The sequence below is a fragment of the Triticum aestivum genome, chromosome 3A (genome assembly GCF_018294505.1).
Source record: "Triticum aestivum cultivar Chinese Spring chromosome 3A, IWGSC CS RefSeq v2.1, whole genome shotgun sequence".
In the NCBI taxonomy this organism is placed as follows: domain Eukaryota; kingdom Viridiplantae; phylum Streptophyta; class Magnoliopsida; order Poales; family Poaceae; genus Triticum; species Triticum aestivum.
Window position 1 is genome coordinate 691669022 of NC_057800.1, and position 5651 is coordinate 691674672.

Below are 5651 nucleotides of genomic sequence, written 5' to 3' on the forward strand. Positions count from 1 at the left end.
ACTTCCGGATCACATCCGCGTGGACGTGGAGCATTGGGGACCACAGGATCTCCAAACAGCCATGTACTACGCCCACGCGTTCGAGCGTCGCGCGGTGGCCATCCAGCCGGCATCACCGTCCCGGGCCACTGGGCCGCTACCCTGGCCGAATGTTCCCGCGCAGGGTCGGCCTACTCAGGCTTCCGCGGCACCCGCCCCTCACCGCGACCGCGGCGCGCCCGTTCCGCCGGCTCACCTCGGCTGAGCTACTCGAGCGTCGCCGCCAAGGGTTCTGCTTCAACTGTGACGAGCCCTACACGCCCGGCCACGTCTGCCCGCGACTCTTCTACCTAGAGGTTGCAGACTACATTGAGGAGGACGTCGTCGCCGCAGACCTGGCCGCCCGTGCTGTCGCGAAGGTGTTTGATGCTGGTTGATCAACTTAAGGAGTTCAGCAAGTGCTTCCCCACCTTACAGCTCGAGGATGAGCTGTTTGTGCAGGCAGGGAGAAGTGTTATGACCGGCATATTAGAGGCTTAGCCCAGTGAGTTGTGGCCCAAGTTATCTTAGCGTTATTAGGGGCTTAGCCCAATTATCTTATCGTTATTAGGATCGTTTGCTTAGGAGTCAAGTAAACCTCTTTATATAAGGAGAGGAGATGTATCAATCTAGTCAAGCAAGAAGCAATCATTATTTGCTCGGTTTCCCGAAGGGAGTCGGGAGACCTAACCCTAGCCGCCTCTTGCGCCGCCGCCGCCTCTTCTTCATCGCGCCACGGTGCCCCGCCGCCGGCAGCTGCGACCGCATCTCCGTCAACCCTCCCCCTTCCCGTACAACCTACGCCCTAGACCAGGTAGGATCCTAGCTCCTACCACAGGGGATCAGCAGCCTTCAAGCAGCGGCAAGAGGAGGAGGCCATTGCAGGCGTCCAAGATGTCAAGGCTCCTGCAATTGGGCAGGAATGATAGTGAGGGGTCGACTAGAGGATAATATTCCCGCGACAGATTAGTAAAATAACGAGCCTTCCTGGGGGAGCGGCATTCGTTATAACCTTCGTAGAAGAAGCCGGCGACGGATTGCGGCATCTTCTTTCGGTGGTGGCGGTGGGAGATGAGGCCGCGCCAACGCTTGGAGATGCACTTGCAGCAGCATGTGGACTTGTACGGCAGGCGCAAGATGATGTCGACGAGGATGTCGTCGGTGAGCGTGGCCATCGGGTCGCTCCCCTCCATACCCTTCTTCTTGGAGCGGCCAATCTGATGAGATGGGGGACGGAGAGATTAGGAATTTATCCCCTGGCGTTGAGGCAAGCATAGGAAGAGAGGACGTACCGCTACCAGATGTGTGGCGTTGGTGCGCCAACTGCGAAGCAAGGGGCGGCGAGGGCGTCTGCGCCGGCGAGCGAGGGTTTGGTTTGGGTGTGCGCAGCCGCCAGATGCGGCGGAGGTCGGGAGTGAAGACGATGCGGGGAGTGAGGACTGAGGAATGAAGGTTGGGCCGTGTGGCTGTTTCCTTCAGTTTCGCTTGAATGGGCCGCGTCGGGCGAAATGCTCTTGTCCCTCAAAAAACAAGTTGTAAAATTCTCAGTCTTTTTGCAGAAGGATAGTATAGAACGACCTACAAATTGAAGCATTGCTTCAAAAATGAATTTTCAATGTACTAGAAGATGATCTTGATTTAGGTTGTCTAAATATTTAATGTGGACCCACCACACCAACCTCCGATCTCATTTTGTAAATATTAAAGACACACTACCTTCAATCTTATCTCCATATATATATCCATCTAGATGTCGTGTAGCCTTCTTCTCGTGGCCTCCTGCCTACACCATCTCTCAAATGTCTGAGACTTCAGAGGAAAAGGAAACAATGTGACTTAGGATATAGAAGTAGACATGTAGCATGCTTGTGCTTGGAATAGTAGGCATCCAGGAATATGTTTGTGTTTGCACTGTTATAGACTGTTTAGATTTGAGCCAATGCCAATCTTACAATATACTGGCATGCCCATGACCTTCGGGGAGCACTTGGTTTTATCACCAGAAGTTTGGCAAGCCCAGAACAACCTGCATCCTACCATGTAATTTTTCACAAGGCAGTGAAATCCTCCCCTAGAAAATTCGCAGCCAGCTTGAGAAACGTTGGTAGGAGCACCATGCTATCAAGGATGCATCCTGCTCTAAGATTAGGGACCCAACACTTGCTACTCAACGTATAACTAAGCCGCGTCATTTTCTTACATCGTACATTAGCTGTGTTAGGTCTATAGTTAGATGTAGTACCAACGTTGAGCCATGCTAGGCCACACCTGACGATCAGTAGGCCATGAGAAAGACTTTCGTGTACCAGCAGGTGGGAAAGACTTTCGTGTACCAGGGGGACATGTACGTGATAACATAACTTTTTCTTACCAGTTACTCCCTCCATTTGCTTTTATAAATACGTTTTAGATAGCTATCTTTGAACTGTTTTGGGCGACTTTCAAAAACGTCTTATAAAAGTGAACAGAGGAAGTATAAATATTTGCATCGCACGCTTATTTTGGAGACGCATCAGCGAACAAACTGCAATCTTATCACTACTGAGACTTAGAGTCGATTGCTACTATGTGTCTGCGTGATCACCGAGCAGTTGTTTGGAGCATGCATGAAGCAGCAATTTGCAACCTCAAAGTGATTCCTGGAATGGTGATGATTGTAACATTGACTGACTATTGTAGGCAAAAATTAAGAGAAGAAGCAGAAATGGCTTGCACTGAATATTACATTTCCAAGAATGCAAACTTGCAGAAAAATTCAGTTCAATACCTGGACATGAACAGAGAAGTAGCTTATTTTTCTTTTTTGTTCCTTCTTTAGGAGCTTACTAAAGATTGCCCGTGATACTTATTTCTTGATCTTCCAACAACTAGAAACTTTGCATCAGTCAATTCTGCTTCCCGGGTCAAGGCTCTTGGAATGCTTGAGCTGCAGATTACCTTAGCCTCCAAATTGACCTGGGAAACAGAGCAAAGGCAGAAGAGACATGTTCCCATCTACTTAGCACATCCGTCCATTTCCCAACATAATGAACATGTTCCTTTCATTTTGACCTTCCACGCTCGCCCCTCGGGCATTTTGACCTTTTGTGGAACAGCATTTAGTAATCTTTTTTTCTTTTAAAATTAGATCGGGACCAGATCACACACTAGTCTGTCCTTAAAAATCTTCAGCCAATTATTATGACAGTAGTTTTGCCGGTTGAACACCTGTATTATGACAGTAGTCACCATACAGGCTCACAGGCAGAACAGAGAGAACACCACTGCCACCATACATCAGTATAGCCCACCATACAGATCACCATTAGTTGTTTAACACTTCAGTATAGCCCAGCATACAGGCTCTAGAGTTGTGATAGCCATCTTTCAGTATTTAGAACCAACAAACAGAGGAGGCAACTGCTATCGAAGTGCTACAGGTGTGAAGATATCGATATTGTAATAAATGAATTGTGCAATTAAATAAAAAAAACCTGAAAGGAATGGCATAAATCCCATTCAAGCTTTGAAAATAATATATCCTTAACGCCATTATTTAATTCTATCTATAAGAAATACCTTACAGATTGATCATTTCAGCATTGACTAGTGGTTAGCGCTTCAAGACCATATAGATAAAAAAAATTTGAACCCAAACATTCAGTGGCAAGACAAGGCAAGAGGAAATACAAATGCACATATAATATATTCACAAAGAGATAATAAGCAGATAACATTACTTAGACAGATATAATATAATGGTTCAGCGAAATCATGTATCCATAATTAAAGTACCAGGGTGTTACAAGTGGATGGGCTGCTAACTGCCACGAATATATACAAGCTAAGTCACTAACTTAACTGCAATAGTCAGGACATGAGTGCGCGCAAGCACCAACAAAAACAATCACAACTTCATAAACATCAAACCCAAGTCACTGCTGCCCAAATTCAAGACCCAATTCCAATAACATATTAGAAGGATTGATAACTGTGAAGCTGCACTATGCAAGTAAGACATTTAGTGCCCATTTGCCAATGACTCTGAGAACAAGGGAACATGTGTAAGAAAAGGAGTCTTCCCCTCCCAGTCAGACCCTTCAACTTGACAATCAGATCCAAGTTGACGTATAAAACGCAGCTCCATAGAATCCATGTCATATGACATTAATGTGTTCTCTTCCCCACAGACTATGAAAAGCATATTGCGTTCTGGGTGGAATGAGACGACATTGTAATGCTTTTGAAACGACGAATACTCTGTTCCAAACAGTTTCAAGTTGCTGACATTGTGCTTCAAGGTCCAGTCTGCTCTACCATGGTCCTCAAGAACCCAGACTTTTAGATCAGAACCACCAATACCAGCAGTACTATGTGCGAAATACAATCGCCTCTGTGATGGAAAAATGTCATTGATAAAATCATCATCAAGGTCAACGATCCGCTTATGATTTCCTTCAACGTCAACAGCTACAATTAAGTCATCAAAGGCAGCCAAATGTAGGACCCCATTGAGAAAAACGCTTCTGGAATTCCAGGGTATTGCAAATGAAATTGCCATAATTTCTGTGACCATCCATAGTCCAGCTTTGGAGGAGTAGATCGCCAATGCTTTGATGTTTTTAAAATATCTGCTCTCATCCTCGTATACACCCGAGGCCTCGTCAATTATGAATTCGAACACATGAAAGTGGGAGGAGACGGAAGAGTCGAACCCTAAGCGAGCGACCACCACCTCGCTGGACCAGTCACTAGCAGGCACGACCACCCATTTCTCGGTGGCAGGGTTGCACACGATGTAATCCAGTGTCTCAGGATCAGTCGCCTTCCAGCAGCGGCAGAGGAGGAGACCATTGCAGCAGTCCAGAATGTAAAGGCTCTGGTAATTGGGCAGGAACGAGAGGGACGGGTCGAAGAAAGGGTCACCTTCCCCTGAGACGTTGGTGAAATAGCGAGCCCCCTTGACTTGATAGAAGAATCCGGCGAGAGACTGGGGCATGTTTTTGCGGTGGTCGGGGTGGGAGATGAGGTCGCGCCAGCGCGTGGAGACGCACTTGCAGCAGCAGGTGGCCTTGTAGGGCACGCGCGAGATGATGTCGACGAGGAGGTCGTCGGTGAGCTTGTCCACCGGGCTCCCCTCCACACACTTCTCCTTCTTGGAGTCCCCCGCCATGGCCGTCCGTGGAGATGAGGAGGTCGCAATCTGCGCAGATCGGGAAACGGAGGGGAAAAGATTAGAGATCCATCCCGGATGTGAGGAGACCTTGAGGGAAGAGAGGATTTACCAGGTGCTTGCCGGGAGAAGTGCGGAGCGAAGAGCGGCGAGAGCTCGGTCGACGATGGGGGAGTGGAGGTTGGGCCGAGTGGCCTTTTCCTCCTCCTTTCTTTTTTTTCTCTTTTTTTGCTGGAGCGGGCCGCGTGAGTCCAAACACATCAAATGTGTAGCAACCCCTCAAATAAAAAAATCAAATATGTAGCATACTAGTATTGGAGTACTACATTCCTATCCTGAAAAAAGAAAGGAAAATCCAACTCAAAAAAGAGAAAAAAAAGAACTAAATGTACATTTCTAAGGGAGTTAATTGCATCCAGAATTACACTAACGTGAGCATGGGACGAACAGTCTTTTAGAGGTGTTTGGGCACCTAGCTCAC

At 47.4% G+C, this 5651-nt stretch overlaps 2 protein-coding genes across 2 annotated transcripts; both read right to left on the reverse strand.

Moving 5' to 3' along the window:
* Positions 1-651: 651 nt before the first annotated feature.
* On the reverse strand, positions 652-1989 carry LOC123057159 (uncharacterized). Its single transcript, XM_044480271.1, has 4 exons — positions 1971-1989; positions 1311-1538; positions 1031-1235; positions 652-924 (listed from the first exon to the last, which is right to left on the reverse strand). The coding sequence occupies exons 1-4, from the start codon at positions 1987-1989 to the stop codon at positions 861-863; spliced, it is 516 nt and encodes a 171-aa protein (XP_044336206.1). The 3' UTR covers positions 652-860.
* A 1930-nt stretch (positions 1990-3919) lies between these two features.
* Positions 3920-5296, reverse strand: LOC123059157 (F-box protein At5g07610-like). The gene has a single exon (XM_044481794.1). The coding sequence runs from the start codon at positions 5168-5170 to the stop codon at positions 4019-4021; it is 1152 nt and encodes a 383-aa protein (XP_044337729.1). The 5' UTR covers positions 5171-5296; the 3' UTR covers positions 3920-4018.
* Positions 5297-5651: the final 355 nt, after the last annotated feature.